The sequence below is a fragment of the Globicephala melas genome, chromosome 13 (genome assembly GCF_963455315.2).
Source record: "Globicephala melas chromosome 13, mGloMel1.2, whole genome shotgun sequence".
Taxonomy (NCBI): domain Eukaryota; kingdom Metazoa; phylum Chordata; class Mammalia; order Artiodactyla; family Delphinidae; genus Globicephala; species Globicephala melas.
In genome coordinates, this window is record NC_083326.1 from 71,045,507 (window position 1) to 71,063,509 (window position 18,003).

General features: G+C 42.6%; 1 protein-coding gene across 5 annotated transcripts in view; it reads right to left on the reverse strand.

Annotated features, from left to right (window-relative positions):
* The window catches only part of SGSM1 (small G protein signaling modulator 1), a 77,865-nt gene that overhangs the window by 7,698 nt on the left and 52,164 nt on the right, over positions 1–18,003 (reverse strand). For all 5 annotated transcript variants that reach the window (XM_060311150.1, XM_060311152.1, XM_060311151.1 and 2 more), the window contains 7 exons: positions 15,818–15,946; positions 10,735–10,917; positions 9,420–9,488; positions 7,512–8,102; positions 5,824–5,948; positions 3,509–3,591; positions 148–257 (listed from right to left, as the gene is read on the reverse strand). In XM_060311150.1, the coding sequence (XP_060167133.1) occupies positions 148–257; positions 3,509–3,591; positions 5,824–5,948; positions 7,512–8,102; positions 9,420–9,488; positions 10,735–10,917; positions 15,818–15,946 (1,290 nt within the window). The remainder of the gene's footprint in view (positions 1–147; positions 258–3,508; positions 3,592–5,823; positions 5,949–7,511; positions 8,103–9,419; positions 9,489–10,734; positions 10,918–15,817; positions 15,947–18,003) is intronic.

Below are 18,003 nucleotides of genomic sequence, written 5' to 3' on the forward strand. Positions count from 1 at the left end.
TGAGTTTTTTAGTTTAACTCAACTGGGCTGAGTTAAGTAGGATTGAGAGACTGAATCAAGTTAAACAAGGCGTGGCTATTAAGTTGGCTTGCGGTCCATTGGGCTGAGCCGGAATAAGTTATATTATTGAAAAGCACAAGGTCCTACCTGGATTAGCGACCTCATGTTGGCAAAGTGCGTGTCCATGGCGCCTCCGTGGGGGAAGTTCTGGTTCATCCTCTTCATGAGCTCGGTGAAGCAGCTGAAGGCAAGCGCCTCTGCGGGAAGAGCACAGGAGGAACAGTCAACTGCGCCACTGCCCAAGGAACCCGAGGTCCCAAAGTGATGGTCCGAGGCCCTGAGCTGGTTCACAAAGTCCACAGCCAAATGAGAAACATAAAGACAATGGAGTACAAATGTATACCATTTCAAGGAACACTCTCCAATTAATTACATACTTCCCACCTTTAGAGGTACTGAAGTGTTTTATTTTAGGAAACAATGGTGACAGCAAAATGCTCTGTTTTAAAGATCCCTATTTGCTATAACGAAAAGTTGACAATGTTTGGTCCCAAACTTTTTGAAAAAAAAATTCTACAGGGTTCATGAAATTCTCATGTCTGGGAACCACTGTATTAAAAGAGCAATTGTTAATATTGGAAGGGTGTTTGCAGGCCTTATGCAAAGAAAAGGTCAAATAACATTGGGAAATGCTGCTTAGAGAGCCACTACCTATATTAAGAATGAAAAGGCTCTGAGAAGTCATGTAATTTAAAAAATCTTTTATATTGTTCAACCCAGTGTTTAAAAAATTTATTTGAAAATAGTACCTTTTTTCTCTCTTAACACCTAGTAACTTTGGGGAAAGTTATGAGAAGGTTTCCAGAGGCACAGTAGGATCTCATTTATTTTTTAAAAGACTTTATTTTTCAGAACAGTTTACATTTACAGAAAAATTGGGAAGAGTGTACAGAGAGTTTCCATATACCCCACACCTCGTTCCCCCTATTACTAACATCTCCCATTAGTATGGTACGTTTGTTACAATTAATGACCCACTGATGATACATAATTGACTCAAGTCCATAGTTTTTTTACCTTATGTCCTTTTTCTGTGCCAAGAACTCATCCAAGGACTACATTACATACAACTGTCATCTCTCCCTAGGCTCCTCTTAGCTATGGCCGTGCCTCAGGCCTTCCTTGTTTTTGATGACCTTGATAGTTATGAAGAATACTTGTCAGGTATTCTACGGGATGCCTCCCTATTGGAATTTATCTGATGTTTTTCTCACGATAAGACTGGAATTATGGGTTATTGGGAGAAAGACGTAGGTGAGGTGCCATTTTAATCACATCATATCGAGGGTATACTGTATCAATGTGACTGAGGATGGTTGATGACCTTGGCCAGCTGATAGAGGCAGTGTTTTCAGGTTTCCCCACTGCATAGTTTCTCTCTCACCTCCCACCCCCTTCTACACTGAACTTTCTGGAAGCAAGTCACTATGCTCAGCTCTGAAGAGTTGGGAGTCATACTTCCCATTTTAAAACAGCCTTACTGAGGTTTACGTACCATAAAATCCACTCTTTTAAATGTATAATTCACTGGTTTTAGTATATTCACATCTGTGAACCAAAATCTCTAATTTCAGAACATTTTCATCACCCCCAAAAGACACTCTCTCTATATCAGAGGTCATCACCTATTCCCCTCTCCCTGCAGTCCCTGTCAACCACTAGTCTATTTTCTGTCTCTACAGATTTGTCCCTTCTGGCAGCAATCTTATTTTACTGTTGCTAAAAGGCCCAGCTTCTCACATGATCTTGGAGGCAGTTTTCATATCTTACTGGCTTCCTCATTAATAAGTTGAATAAAATCTTTGTCATGTGTTTATTTTATTTGTATGAGAGAGACACATTAACTTTTTGAAAATTGTATTTTATCAGTTCTGAAGGTCATCCACTGAGATGTTTGAGGGGATTAATCCAATGGAGACAAATTAAATCAAGTTACCTGTACATCCTCGGTGGCAACAGAACTTTTTCTGACCTTCTAGTTCTTTTTTTCTTTTTCTACTGATATTATGTATTTGTTTTCATTTCTGGCTTGTATACCTTCAGTAAGTTAATCTGAATTGGTGGCAGCAATGACTGGGGATTTGCTCTTATGGTCTGACTATTTGGTGATCTCTGTTGGGTGTATAATGAAAGCCTATTCTCTCTTGGGCGAGAGATGACAGAGAATCCAATTTTGTCGTCTTTTTTTCTTTGTTGTTTTTTTTTTTTTTTTTACCTGTTTGTCTATTTGCAAACTCAAATCAATTAAGAATTACATGCTCACTGGAAGAAAAACAACTAAGTTTTTGTGTTTCTGGTTCACTGTTTTCAGCAGTGTTTTATAGTTTTTGGTGTACAAATCTTGCACTTCGTCTGTTACATTTATTCATAAGCATTTTATTCTTTTAGATGCTATTGAAAATGGAACTGCTTTCCTAATATCATTTTTAGATTATTCATGGCAATTGTATAGAAATTCAACTGACTTTTATATAGGTCCTCTATCCTGCAACCCCGCTGAACTTGTTTATTAGTTTTAATGTGTTTTGGATTCCTTAGGATTTTCTATAGGCAAGATCATGCCATCTGAAAATATACATGGTTTTACTTCCTTTCCAATCTGGATGCCTTTTATTTCTTTTTCTTCCCTAATTGTAAAGGCGAGGGCCTTTTGTGGCAAAAGTGGGCATCTTTGTCTTACTCTTGATCTTAGGTGAGAAGTGTTCAGTATTTCACCGTTGAGTATGATGTTAGTTGTGGGTTTTTCTGCTGAATTTTGTCAGATGGCATCTCTTTGTCAACTGAGATGATCATGTGATTTTTGTCCTTTATTCTATGAATGTAGTGAATTACACTGATTGATTTTCATACATTGAACCAGCCTGGGATTCCTGGGATAAATCCCATTTGGTCTTGAAATATAATCCTTTTCATATATTGATGGATTCTAGTTTGCTAGTGTTTTGTTGAGGATTTTTGCCTTTGATTTCATAAAGGATGTTGGCCTGCAGTTTTCTTTTCTTGTGATGTCTTTGTCTGGTATTGGTATTAGGGTACCAGTGGGTCCTCGTACAAGAACCTGCCTTATAGGATGAGTTGAGATGTGTTCCCTCTTCTTCTCTGTTTTAGAAGAGTTTATGAAGTATTGGTATTCATTCTTTGTTAAGTGTTCGGTAGAATTCACTAGTGAAGCTGTCTGTGTCAGAGTTTTCCTTTGTTCTCACTCATGTTTATAAAACCAGTGGCTAGCAAAAGGTTGGATGGGTGTTGGACACCTGGAAATAAGTGTTGGTCAACATGGAATAAGAGAACTTTTTATTTCACTAGGACCTTGATGTGTTCACTGGACAGGCCTTCTGAGCACCTGTACTGACCCATTCCATGGAGTCACAGAGTCAGGTTAACCTCTCTTCTATGTAGTGGGAAGGAAACTGCATCCCCAGGTCTGGGGCAGGGAGGATACACTCACCGTCATCCAGAATGACCAACAGTGGAGCCAGGAGGTCACACATACCCTGGACATAGCCAATATCAATGTGCTGCCAGATGTAGCTACAAGAGAGACACAAGATGCCCAGTGATGGCCCCCACAATATGCCTCTCCAACCCCCTCCTCCTTTACTTCCATCCTGGTTTGGTCCCCATCTCTCACCTGGACCACTCCCTCAACCTCCTGCCTGCATCCCCATCCCCAGTCTCACTCTCTTCAAATATCCTATGCTCAGTCACCAGGGTGTCCTTCTTAAAGCTCAGCTCAAGGAGACCACTACATGCTCAAAAACCCCACTGCATGACAGGACAGTGTCCATACTCCTTAACTGGGGGTGCAAGGAGTTCATAGTTTCCTCCCAATCCCTCTTTACAGTCTCACACTTCACTTCCCAGTGCTTCTTCCCCTCCAGCTGCAGAGGTATTTACCTTTGTACAAATAAAGCATACATTCATGCCGCTGTGCTTTTGTCCCAGCAGCTTCCTCTGCCTGGAATTTCCATCTGTCCCTTAATAATAATAACTAATATTTACTAAGCATTTACCGTATGCTCTGTCCACTATACATGAACTGTATCATTTAATTCTCAAAATAATCATATGAAAAAGTTACTATTATTATCCCATTTCACAGGTAGGGGTAATGAGGCACAGAGAACCAAGTGACATGCACCAGGTCATACACCTAACAATAAACGGTAGAGACAGGATTTGAACCCAGGTGGCCTCACTCCAGAGTATGTGCTCTTAACTTCAGTGCTAAATGATTTATTTCTTCAGTGTCTTCTCTTTTTGCCAAAATTCATCTTGAAGGTCACACCACAGTGAGGCCTTCCGTGATTTCTCCTGGTGCCATACCTAGGTAAAAGTCAGTCTATCCTTCCTTCCCCTCCAGCACTATTTAATTTTAAGGTAGCATGCTATATTAAAGTTAATTATGTTTGTATCTCATCAACTAAATTTTGAGTGGCAGTAATTGCTTGGGAGACCATAAGACAGAATAGTTAAGAGGTGGTATTTATTAATAAGAACGGTTTGAACAGGGTTTGGCAATCCTTTTCTGAGAGGTCCAGATAAGAAGTATTTTCAGCTGTGTAGGCCATATGTTCTCTTTCTCAACTACATAACTTTGCAGAAGCAATCACAGATAATACGCAACCAAATGGGCATAGATAAATTCTAAAAAAAAATTTATTTACAAAAGCAAGTGGTAGGCTGGATTTGGCCCATGGGCTGTAGTAGTAGCTTGCAAACCCCTGAGTTAGAGTAGCATGTAAAGAAGTCCAGGGTGCACTGCTGAGTGTAAAAAGCAAGTTGTAGAAAAATAGTTTATAGTATAACCCAACGCAGATAAACATTTTTAAAAAATTAAAACGTGTGCATTCATATTATATTATACTATATATTACATAGTATAACTATATATTATATAGTATAATTACATGCTATATATTTATATAGTTATATAGCATTATATTACATTAAATATTAATTACTATCTAAATATCAATATATTAACATGTGTATATTCATATTATACTATATATTTATATAATTATATACTACATATGAAGCATAACTATATGTTATATAGTATAACATTGTATATTATATAATATACTATCTATTATATATGTGTATATATAGATATCTCATATATATGGCTTGGGAGGATATTCACTAAACTGTTAGCAGTAGTTTCTTCTTCTAGGTGAGTGGCATTAATGACTGGATATAAAAGGAGAAGTTTCTCTTTATACTTTATGAACTTCTGATTTCTTTGGTTGATTCAGGTTTTTAATAAGCATGGGTTACTTTCATATATCAAGAAATAAAATATTTACTATTTAATGAAAAGTAACAAGTAGCCCCAAATCCTGGCTTAAAGAAATAAAGCAGAGATTCTAGAGTCCGAGAGAAATGGGTGAGTTCCCGTACAGCCACTGCCCACCTGGAGGGACCCTGAGCAATGTGGTACCCCTCTGAGCCTCTATTTCCTCACCTATAAAAGGGGATAACACTTACCTCATAGGCTTGTTGTGAGGACCAAGTGACATGATGTTAGTAAAGGGCTCAGGACAGTGCCTGGTATACAGTAGGTGCTTAATAAATGCTCTCTATTATTATCATTACTGTAATTTTTATATAATTGTCAGGATGGGCTGGAATGAGATTCAAGGTGGGCATGGTGCCAGCTGCAGAGAGTGCAATTCTAAATGGGCTCCCCGTAGCCCACACCAGTGCCATCCCCTCCCAATCCCTGACTGATCCATCCCCCCCACCCACCCCAGCCACCTGCACATGATGTTCCGTAGCTTCTCCAGGTTGGCGGGTGTGAAGTACCAGTAGTTGCGGTCACACCTCTGCACGTCCTTCTCGATGCGGTGCAGGTTCACCGTGTACAGATCCAGCAGCTCTGGCTGCAGGCCCCCAGGAGGGGAGGAAAAGAACAATTACACCCCAACTCCTCACAGAGGCTGTCTTCCAGAGATTCTCTTTCCTCCTCCTAGCCCTCTCCTGCCATCACTGAAAAAAACTTCCTCTACCTGGACCAGTCAGATGTTCGACTTTATTTTTGTTGCTATTGTTTCCTGAGAAAGCCTCTTTCACTTTGTATGTTGAAAATTCTCTTTTTTTCCTTTATAAAACAACACAATCCTGGGACTTCCCTGGTGGGCCAGCGGTTAAGACTCCACACTCCCAATGCAGGGGGCCCGTGTTTGATCCCTGGTCAGGGAACTAGATCCCGCATGCTGCAACTAAGAGAGCCTGCAGGCTGCAACTAAAGATTCTGCACACCACAATGAAGATCCCGCAAACGGCAATGAAAATCCCGCATGCCGCAACTAAGACCCGGCACAGCCAAATAAAAAAATATATTAAAAAAAAAAACCAAAAAAAATAAAACACCACAATCCTATGAGATGTATAGAATTACTATCCCCATTTTATAGATGAAAAAAGTAAGATTGATATATATGTGTATCTATATGCTACAATATATATGTAGCAAACTAATAAAAAGCAAACAAAGAAATGAAAATACTTCTAGGAAAAACAAAATTTTTTGCAGGGAAAAAAAAACATATACAGGTTACTACATGGATTATGCATTAAATTCGTATAATAATATAACCATCGAACAGTCATTTAACTAAAATTACTATAACCATAGTGAATGGGTGGGGATTGGGATGGTTTCACTCGTGTGGTGGGTGGGGGCGGGGGGGGGGGGGAAGGAAGAAGACCGAATCCTCTTCCTCCTCAGTGGGGAGTCAATAGATATCAAAAACTGAAGAAAAACAAAAAAAAGATCAGTAAGTAGCAATACAAGTGTATTATTTACAGACATGAGGGTAAACACCAGATAAGTGGGGCAGAATAAGTAACTACTACTGCCTCTGGGGAGAGCCTAATGGGCAGAGGTGGGGCGCACAACTTCCAGTGTTTGGATCCAGCCTTGTCTGACTGTTTGACTCTTTGTGATAGAAATAAAAAGTCCTTTAAAAGAAAATGGATATACAACACCTGGCCCAAAAAAACCTCCCTTTCAGTTGATGTCCTTTGCTTTGGGCTTTTTGGCAAGAAAGTAAAATATTTAAAAGATACTGGACCTGAGTGTAAATCAGGATGCTCACCATCAAGGTTTCTATTGATCGCTATGGGCTGAGCACAGAGGCCTTGACTCACTAATTCTGAAAACAACTCAGGGAGGAAGGTACAAGATAGATAGGGAAACTGAGGCTCAGAAAGATAAAGTGATGGACCCAAGCTGGGATCTGAACCCAGCACTGTTTGTCTGCAAAGCCTGTGTTCTTTAAGTATTATATTATCTTCTCTCCCAAATGGGTTTCTACAGTGAAACCTTCGTGATGGGAAAAGGCAATGAACCAGAGGTCGTTCTGGATAACTGAGGTTTGTGGGACACTCCCACCCTCCTGAGGCTGCAGAAAATTGAGTGGAGGAGAATCCTGGTGACTTACAGAGTAGGTGACGCCACTAGAAGACACAGGGGATGCCTCGTTGTTGGCAGAAGTGGTCACGGCCAGAGAAGCGAGCACAGGGAAGAGACTTTCCATCTCAGGCTCCTCTGAGAGGTCGTCCTCACTGCCCACCTGGCTCTGCTTCCCTACCTCGATGCCCCTCCAGCCCTCCATCGCAGGGCCCTCCCTTTCGGGCAGAGCTACATCCATACTGCCAGTGATGGACACGAACTCGTCCATGCTCCCGTTGGCCAGGAGGTCGCTCTCCAGGCTGTCCTGAACAGCCAGCTCCTCACGGGGGACCTCATCCCGGGAAGTGGTGGCCTCGCTGCTCTGCCCGTCATCCACACTGCTGTCCCTGGGTCGAATCACCAGTGGGGCAGGGCGCTGGGCGTCCATGACGCTGTCCTCCGTGCTCAGGCTGGGTTCTGAGTGCTCCGAGAGGCCCGAGGAGAAGTTGTGGGAGGAAGGGTGGCCGGAGTCTGGGGAACAGGTGCCATTCACCAGGTTCCCGTTGGGGATCTTGGGCTGCTTCTCCTCCAACCTGCATTCTGCCTCCACCTGCTCCACCTCGTCCACAGACTCGAAGACCTGCAGACCAGGTGCACAAAGACAGATGGACTAGGATGTCTACTGTGGTGCTACTTCCAGCAGCAGCCTGAATATCCATCCACAGGGGACTGGTTCAAATACGGAACATGCCTGCCAGGGAACACTACACAGTCAGTAAAAAGACTGAGGCAGAACAAGGTGTAATATATGCTCCCATGTGTAGAAAATAAAAAACTGCTCCATATGCACACATAAGCGTAGAATAATCCAGAAAGAAACAAGGAAGCATTGCAGTTGACTCTGAGGAAGAATATCTTTTGTCATACAAAATTATGTGCACACAATTTTTTAAAGTAAAAAAATTAGTTAAACACAGAAGGAACAGGCTAAAAAAGCATCCATGGGGTGGACTATTATGGATCAATTTCCAAAATTAGTTAGATGCATATGAAATATCATGGAAAGTCTCCAGGACACATATCTAAGATTTATTTGTGGTTCTTTGTGTCTGTAGGCCATTTCCCGTCAAGGCAGACAGTATAAGATCATGTCCCAAGATCACTTGAAATATTTCTTCTGTGTGGTTATGTCACCAACTTGATTTACTGTTAATTTCATGTGCTTCTGGTTTTAAAAAGATTTCTTTTCGATTAAATTGCTTTTGGAGTTAACTTACCTAACTCCAAAGTCAAAACTAGAAAACAAAGTACATTCAGGGAAATGTAGCTTCTTTCCCTGTGCCCCTCACCCCACTTAAGTAACCATTTGATCAGTTTCTGGTTTATCCTTCCATCATTTTAGAAGACAGATGCAAATACATACATATATTAATATTTCCTCTGTTTATGCAAAAGGTGACATACTTTGCACATTTTTTCACTTTGTTTTTTTCTTTAATATTGAATGAGAATGTGTTAACTTTTCTTTGCACTGAATGAAATGAAAGGCTGTTGAACAATACATCTGATGGTATTTATTTAGAAATTTTAAAAGATTACTAAACATCGCAATATATTACATACTGTCTATGTATTTCTGTGTATGTAAAGGCATACAGAAGGGTCTGGAAGGATACACAGCAAATTGAAGATAGCAATGTTATTTCTAGGGAGGGCACGTGGGGATTAGGGATGGTCAAAGCCAAATTTAGTTTTCTCTGTAATATTTTAATTTTTTTAACAGGCAAAAGAGATTCATGTATTACTCGTGTAGGTAAAACTTCAATTTTTAATGCTAGCATAAAAAGCTAAAACAGATCAACCATGAGTGACCTGTATATGAGGGACCTCCAGTCCCATTATTCCAGGTTGGAGGGAGGGGGATGGGTGGGGAGGGGCGGGGCCTCCGGGAGGTCACCTGTGTGCTGCTGCTGGAGTCGCTCTGCAGGCGGATGTTCTGGCGGCCCGAACTGCAGCTCTGGGAGGACTGAGAGAAAAAGGGGTAGGATGGCGTGTGGGTGAGGCTGCATCCGGGCTCAGGGTCCCCACATTGAGCTCAGGAGGGGCTGCTGGGCTGGAAGTCAGTAAGTGTGGTCTTATCTCTACCCCTGACTCAGGCAAGTCCCTTCTCAGGGCCTCAGCTTCCTACCTATCAAATAAAAGTGGGGCGGTGGCTCACTCCCTACTCCCTGGAGCCTCCTCGGAGGCCACAGCAGCCACTGGACCTCCACCTCCCACCCACAACCAGAGAACCCCACCTTTAACTGCTCTGCACTTGAGACTTCCAACTAATATTTTAGTCCAACTCAAAGGACTGGTTGTATGCATGTCTATGTTCTACTCCTTCCCTGTATACGTGCTCCTTGCCCTATAACTTCTAGTTTCTGTCTATCCTGATGCTAAGCTTGGCCAAGTGACCTGCTTTGGCCAGTGGGGTGTTAGCAAACTCGACAGGGCAAACACAAAAAAAATGCTTGTGCATTTCTGCTTTCTCTCTTTAAGATCTGCTTTCACTGCGAGAACATGGCCAGGCTAGCCTGCTGGAGGATGAGAAGTGAGGAGCAGGGCCGAGTCACCCCAGATATGTGAGAGGCCAACGAAGATCAACAAACCTTCTAGCTGAGCAGAACTGCCCGGCTGACCCACAGACTCATGAGTAAAAAACATATGTTTACTGTTGGACATCATTGGCTTTGGGGGGTTGTTTGTGACACAGTATTAGTGTGGCAATTGATGGTGGATTTACCACTGGTGAAGGGAATTGACTTTCTTTTCATCCCCTGCTTTGGGATGCTAAACTGGAGATTCTATCAGGACAGATATGTCTGACCTGGTCACTGGAGCATTCTTGACATTCCTGACAGTACCTGGCACATAGTAGGTACTCAACAGCATTTGCTGAACAAATGAAAGTCTAACACTGTGCTGGGCACTTTATATATGCTAGCTTGTTTGAGTGGTACACAAATCTCCCCTATACAAATGATCATTCCCATTTCATAGATGAGGAAACTGAGGCCCAGAAGTAAAGGTGCTTGTCTGAGCCCCAGAGCTAAGAAATGAAGGGGCTGGAGTTTGAAGTCAGGTCTGTCTGACTCCAAAGTCACCTTCCACCTAAAAGCCAGGGGTGAGACTCTGTCCCAAGGCCCCAAACACCCAGCCCTCACCCTTCCTACAACAGCCTGATGGAGCAGAGCCCCGCCCCCTGCTCCCTGAGGGGAGCCACCCGTCACCTCATTGCTGATGGTGGAGTCCCGGTGCATCATCCGGTGCAGGTGGCTGTCCAGGCTGGCCCCCGAAGAGCACTTGGCCAGGGCGGCCGCGTGGGATTCCCGCTCCCTCTGCCGCACAATCGCTTCGCAGCCCAGCCACTCGGACATGGTCTGCGCATAGCAGGCATGCATCTGCTCATCCACCTGCCAAGGCAGACGCACGGTCACCTGGAATGGTGGGATCCCAGGGGACAACCAACCCAACCCAGAAGATGGTGGCTCTGACCTGGGACCCTGAGCCCTAGAAACACCCATCCAACGTTCACGGAGTTAACATCCAACAGACGTTAACTGAACACTATGTGCCAGGCACTGGCTAGGCCCTGGGGATGCACAAAAGTGAGCAAGTCAACTTCTTTCTTTCCATTTTTCCCTCCTTCCTTCCTATCTTCCTTCTTTTATTCATTCATTCATTCATACACTTATTCAAATATTTGTTGACAACCTACTCTGTGCCAGGCAGTATACTAAGCCTTGGGGATACTAAAGTGAGCAGACTGTTCCTTTCCTTCTTTATTACCTTCTTTTCCTTTTTCCTACTTCATTCATTCATTCATTCATTCACTTGTTCATCTAAGTTGATAAGTACCTACTATGTGCTAGGCACCAACCTAGGCATACGAACATAAGATGAGCAAGATGCCTCATTTGTCCATTCCTCCAGTCACTCAATGCACTTACCAGGGGCCTCCCAGGTGCCCAGCATGGGGGTAGGTGCTGAGAACACAAAGATGAATAAAAGTGACCCTTTCCTTTACTTACAGCAATGGCTTTAGAGAAGGGCCACAGGTTTCTAGTGTTTCCCTTGTGAGATTTCAGCAGAGAAGATCGGAGCTTACTTCATTTCTGTGTTGCACAGCCCAGGTAACTGAGGTTCTGAATCTGCCAGACCTCTGGGCACAAGTGGGGCAGACAAGCTGATGAAAGGGTGTGAGGGGGCAGGAAGGAGAAGAGGGAGGGCAGGGAGCCTGCCCCATGCCAGGGTTAGGAGGGGCGGGCGTCCTTTAGCTAGTCAGGACTTCCAGAGAGAGGCTCTGGGTCCACCCTGCCCAAGCCTGTCATGGGCAGCTCCCTCCCACTGACCTCCCGAAGACTCATCCAAGCCCACCTCCCTGTTCCCACTGCCATCCTAGGCTAGGCTTCCAGGACCCCTCACACAGATGACCTTCTTTCCTGGTGCCTGCTTGTCCCAGCCTGGCCCCTCCTGTCCATCTCCCACTCGGCAGTCTTCCTCCTGTTTCCTCTCCAGCCCTGCTTCTCACTGCTGCCCCCACCCCCCTCATCCTTTATGTCCGCACGCCCTTCCACCCCTCCCCACACAAATGCACACAGACACACACACATCGCATCATGCAGGCATCTCTCTTCCTAGAAGCCCTTCCTCAGTCTCCTCGCCTGGAAAGCAACCTCTTCAAAGAATTCAGGTAGGCTTCTGCCCGGTGGAGGTGCCTCCTCTGTGCTCTTAAAGCCCCTGAGTTTGCCTCCATCTGATTTTGCATGAACCCCCCTAAACTGGCAAAGACCTTATCTAATGCACCTCTGGGTTCCCAGTCCCGAGCACGGGGCCTGCCACACCGGAATCCTCATGCTGGTCCTGAGATCATTTTCGACAGCTCGTGGCACAGCCTCAGCATACGGAACCACAGTGTGAGAAAGTCTCCATATTCAACTTTTCTGATTATGAGGAAGGCCAGTCTGGCACTACCGTGTCTTTAATCCATCCTTAATACCTTATAATCTCCCTTCTAAACAAAGAGAGAGCGGCCTCAGGCAGCCTGTGACATCTAGGTAGAACTGAATTATTTCATTTTGTCACATTCTATTTATTTTTGGAGTTTCCTTCTCTTTTGGCAAGTCATATTGGCTTTCCATTGATGGCAGGGATATAAAATGCCTTTTTAAGTAAGTTATATAAATTTTTAAGTGAATCAATTCAGAGACAAATACTTAGTAAATCGTAGCACGGATGGTACACAGACATGGAGTGTAAAGTATGAATGGGTTTTGAAAACTCAGTATGAATAAAAGAATGTAAAATATCTCACTAATAATTTTTATATTGAGTACATGCTGAAATGGTAATATATTGGATATACTGGGTTAAATAAAATGTTATTAATTTCACCCTGATAAAATGACATAGAACCACACACACACACACACACACACACACACACACACACACACACAGAGGAGCGGATGCAAAAACTAATGAAATCCTAGGTTGTACTGTACCAATGTAAATGTTCTGTTTTTTTGTTTTTTGGGGTTTTTTTGGCTGCGAGGCCTTTGGGATCTCGGTTCCCTGACCAGGGATCGAACCCAGGGCCCCGGCAGTGAGAGTGCCGAGTCCTTACCACTGGACCGCCAGGCAATTTCCTTAATATGCTGGTTTTGATAATACACTATATATAATAGTTCTGTAAGATGTTTCCATTGGGGGAAGCGGCGTGATGGGTACCTAGGACCTCTGCATCACAACTTTTGCAACTTGGCATGAACTTAAAATTATGTTAAAATTAAAACTTTAAAAATATTAATTGTGTCTGTTTCTTTTTACTTTTTAAAATGTAACTACTAAAACATTTAAAATTCCATATGTGCTACAGTAATGAAGACAGTATGGTATTACCTGAAGATTACTAATTATAGTGTGGCATTAGATCAAAGGCACAGAATAGAGAATCCAGAAATAGATGCCACTCTATAAGCCCCACTGATTTTTTCTCCTTCACTTTTTTTAAAATTGAGGTATAGTTGATTCACAATATTACGTAAGTTTCAGGTGTACAACGCAGTGATTCACAGTTTTTAAAGGTTATACTCCATTCATAGTTACTATAAAATATTGGCTGTATTCCCTGTGCTGTACAATATATCCTTGTAGCTTATTTATTTTATACATAGTAGTTTGTACCTCTTAATCCCCACCTCTATCTTGCCCCTCCCCTCTTCCCTCTTCCCACTGGTAACAATTAGTTTGTTCCCTATATCTGTGAGTCTCTTTCTTTTTTGTTCCATTCACTAGTTTGCTTTATTTTTTAGATTCCAAGTATAAGTGATATCATACAGTATTGGTCTTTCTCTGCCTGACATTTCACTAAGCATAATACCCTCCAAATTCATCCATGTTGTTGCAAATGTACCCCAAATGATTTTTCACAAAGGTGCAGAAGCAGTTCAATGGAGAAAGGATAGCCTTTTCAACAAATGGTGCTGAAGCAATTGGACATCCAGAGGCAAAACCCAAACCAAACCAAACCAACAAACAAAAACTCTTGACTTAAATGACACACCATATCCAAAGATGAACTCAAAATGGATCATGGACATTTTAGGAAAAAATAGGAGAAAAACTCTTCAGGATTTGGGGCTGAGCAAAAAATTATTAGACTTGACACCAGAAGTACAATCCCTCAGAGGGAAAATTGATACACTGAACCTCCTCAAAAATCTAAAAATTTGTTCTGCAAAAGACCCTGTTAAGAAGACAAAAAGACAAGGTACAGACTGGGGGAATATATTTGCAAATGACATATATGACAAAGAATTAATATCTAGAGCATAAAAAGAACTCCCAAACTCAACCATAAAAAAATGAAACAATTCAACAAGAAAATGAACAGAAGCCATGATCTGACATTTCACTGAAGATTCACAGATGGCAAGTGAGCACGTGAAAAGATGTTCAGTATCACTAGTCAATTGGGAAACGCAAATTAAAACCACAATGAAATACCACGTACACATTCCTGTAAGTGGCTAACATAAAAACTAGTGATAACACTGGTGAGGATGCAGGTGTGGATCGCTCCTACAGTGCTAGCGGGAAGATAAAATGGTACAGCCACTGCAGAAGTTTGGTGGTTTCTTATAAAACAAAACAAAGTGTGAACTACCATGGGGCCCAGCAACTGCCTTCGAGCATTTATTCCACCTTATGCTCACATGGAAACCTGTATATGAAGGTTCACTGCAGCTTTATTTGTGATCACCAAAAAACTGGAAACAACCTGCCTACCCATCAACAGGTGGAGTTAAACTGTGGTCCATCCATACTGTGGAACACTACTCAGCCGTAAAAAGGAATCAAGAACTGATACGCACAGCAACTTGGGTGAGCTGCTACAGATTTACACTGAGTGGAAAAGGTCAATCCCCAAAGGTTATACACGGTACGATTCCATTTCTACAACATTCTGGAAACGACAAAGTTATAGAAACAGAGAATAGATCAGTGGTTGTCAGGGGTTAGGGATGGGAGTGAGTGGGAGGGAGGGAGGTTTGGCTATAAAAGGACACGAGGACCCTAGTAGCACTGGAAATGTTCAGTATGTTGACTGTGGTGGTGATACACAAACCCACACGTGTGATAAAATTGTAGAGAACTAAATAGACACACACACGAGTACAAGTAAAATGGAAAGCCTGATTAAGATTGATATATATATATATATACACACACACATACATATGTATAAGGATGTATTATACAGCACAGGGAATATGGTCAATATTTTATAATAACTATAAATGGAGTATAATCTATAAAAATTTTGAATCACTATGTTGAACACCTGAAACTAATATAATATTGCAAATAAACTATCTCTCAATTAAAAATATATACATATTTATTGTAAACAACAAAAAAGAAATGCAATAAAATATGGACTTTAATGTAAAAATAAAGATTGATACATTGCCAGTATATCTACGTCAATGTCAATACCCTGGCTGTGATATTATAGTTTTGCAAGAAGTTACCACTGGGGGAAGTTGGATAAAGGATGAGATATCTCTGCGTTATTTCTTACAAGTGCATGTGAATCTATCACTACCTCAAAATGAAAAAGTTATTCAAAAAAATGACATCTGTGGCGTTTGTTGTGTTTCTATTGGACTGCGCTGCCCCCAAGCTTCCTGACTCCCCAACATCTCCCTGCCCCACCTTGGTCCACCATGGGACCAGAGCTCCCCCAGCCCCACATTACCTGGGTCTTCTTGCTGCCAAAGACCCCACTGCCCATCAGGGGTAACCAACCTCCTTCCTTTCTGTTTCTGTCATCCCAAACTGGTAGTGGCCCAGGAGGAAGGGCCACACGGCTTTGCGGATCTCTGGCTGGATGCCCCCGTAGTAGATGAGACGCAGCAGCTCCCGCTCCTGGTAACTCTGTGGTAGGTGCGGGGAAACAAAGGATTTGCTCAACAGGAAACCAGGGGATGGACTCTGTGACCCAGCAGTCCCGCTTCTCAGACTTAGCCCTCAGTGATCATGCTGTGAACAAGCAAAGCCACATGGGCCCAGATATCCATCGCGGCATCATACAATAAAGCAAAACCCCAGGAACCCCCATAACTGCCCACCAATGGGGGAATGCTGCATCCCCACGTGGGAATACCACACGGAGAGTAACTGGGCAGCAGGCGCATTTATGAGAACCTACATAAAAGGACGTTCAGTGTATATTGTTAAGTGTAAAAAATAAGATGCAGAATAGGTCGAGGGTGAACCCATTTTTGTAAAAAACAAAAACAAACCCCAAAGGTCAGAATATAATGAATTAACATTTCTACTTAATTTTTAGTCAATTTTGTGTACTGTGCTTATTGGGGAATATTATCTCGGAGTTATTAATCTTGACTCAGCACTAAGAAAATTGTTTTAAAGCGAATTAAACCAAAAAGGAACCATTTCCATCTGATTCTTCGTACACTAATAGCTTTTGTGCACACAAGAATGACTTTAGCAACTGTTTGTTGTACTGTGGAATAGATTTGTCCTCTTTCTTTTTAAAAATTCATTTCCAGGCAAAGGCTTTGCAGATACAATTTGTCAAGCAGTCACGCTGGGGGACCAGAGGGTCCTACCTGTGTGTGTGTGTGTAAAGTGCCAATGACTGCCAGAAGGTTACCCTGAAGGGAACTAGGGTCCTGTTTCCTCCCACCTCTTTACTTCACATTATAAAATTAAAAGCATGTTTCATTTCTTAACACTAGTCTTAAATGTACCCAACCACAATGGCAAAACCAGCCATTTTGTTCCTGTTAGGAATTTTTATTCATATTGTATTGACAGCCTTGTCAATGCTGTATAAAAATTAGGGAGCTATTTGGGGCTGAGGCTGTGAACGCTTCATCAAAAATCTGTGTTCTCTTCTCCCGGAGTCCATAGCGGGACTCCATTTCCCAGCCTCCCTTGCAGGTAGGTGTGGCCAGGCGACTGGGTTCTGGCCAAAAGGATGTAAGAGGAAGTGACGTAATCCATTTTCAAGCCAGGGCTTTGAAGAAGCGGGTGTACTCCCTTCACGCTTTCCATTTCCCCTCTGCTGGCTGGAAGCAGATGACCACAAGGCCCCAGAAGATGGTGGGGCCACAAGACTGAGAGATCCCTGACCCTCTAGAGGGAGGAGAGATGCCCACTCACCAGGAATGCCCACCCAGGACTGTTAAGTGAGCAATAAATACACCTCTATGGTGTCAAGCAACTAAAATAGCAGGGACTATGTGTTACTGCAGTGCAGTCCTCCCTGACACAACGATGCAACCAAGCAGATTGTGAAAGGGTTGGAGGAGTGTTAGATGAAATATATTCATTTTTGACTATTTATTGTTTCAGCCAATTTGTCCTTAGGATACTGCCTCCCAGACTGGGGAGATTGCGAGGAGCATTGGGGGAACTTTCTTCTCTTTTTTTTGGCCACAGTACGCAGCCCATGGGATCTTAGTTCCCTGACCAGGCATCGAACCCGGGCCTTTGGCAGTGAAAGCACGGAGTCCTAACCACTGGACTGCCAGGGAATTCCCTGGGGAAGGGGAAGTTTCAAAATATAAATTCTTGGGCTCCACTCTTAGAGGTGCTCAATCAGTAAAGCTGGAGCCCCTGGAGTGGAGCCCAGAAGTCTATAAATCTTACGAATTCCTCAGGAAATGTGCACTCACTCTCACAGACTGCCAGGGATTATGAACACTATAACCTTTCAAGAAAGGTAAGCTGGCATATCTATTTAAATTTAAAATGGACATCAAACAGTTACATTTCTAGGACTCTACCCTCAAAATAAGAGAACTAGTACAGAAAGGTATATGCTTATAAAGATGTTAACTGCAGCACTGTTTGAAATAATTAAAAAAAAAAGAAAAAGGAACAGCCCAGATGTCCATCATTAGAGGAAGATTTGACTAAATTATGGTCCACCCACATATAAGGTGCTAAGGTTCTAACGTGTA